This window comes from Sphaeroforma arctica (assembly GCF_001186125.1).
Source record: "Sphaeroforma arctica JP610 unplaced genomic scaffold supercont1.15578, whole genome shotgun sequence".
Taxonomy (NCBI): Eukaryota; class Ichthyosporea; order Ichthyophonida; genus Sphaeroforma; species Sphaeroforma arctica.
The window spans coordinates 14-503 of record NW_014024980.1 but is presented as its reverse complement, the minus strand read 5'-3'; the positions used below and the strand labels follow the sequence as shown (position 1 = coordinate 503).

Genomic DNA, 490 nt, shown 5'->3' with positions numbered 1-490 from the left:
AGAATAGATATATAGGGTTTATGCCACGCCAATATAAGCATGAATAAATACACATGCAGCTTAACACATGAGCTGACATACGTGTCGGGGTATCAGATAGCCGTCCGAATCAGACGTGAACAAACTACTGCGGCGGGGTAGTGTTGAGTAGCTATTAACACTAGCGGGTAGATTGGAAATGGTATCGTCATCTTTCCACTTAGCCTTTACTCCCCCGCATTCCTCGGTACGTGAGTAGATCTGCTGCATGGTCGGCGCAATTTCTGAAAACTGCGGAGAGAGTGAAGAAACATTTAGGAACCGTAATGCATCATGAGCATGTGGAAACGCTCTGTACAGTATGGTGGTATACGTAAAGTATGAAACCATCTCTTACGGATTCACACACATACTTGTGAATTACACAAACACAAACACACACACACTCACTCACTCACTCACTCATATATATATATATATATATATATTATACTCACACACACACACACAC

General features: G+C 42.0%; 1 protein-coding gene across 1 annotated transcript; it reads right to left on the bottom strand.

Moving 5' to 3' along the window:
* Positions 1-81: 81 nt before the first annotated feature.
* SARC_18312 (hypothetical protein) lies at positions 82-249 on the bottom strand (the record flags this gene model as incomplete). The annotated part of the gene is made up of 1 exon (XM_014287608.1): positions 82-249. A coding segment is annotated over one exon (168 nt), but the record flags the coding sequence as incomplete, so codon positions are not given.
* Positions 250-490: the final 241 nt, after the last annotated feature.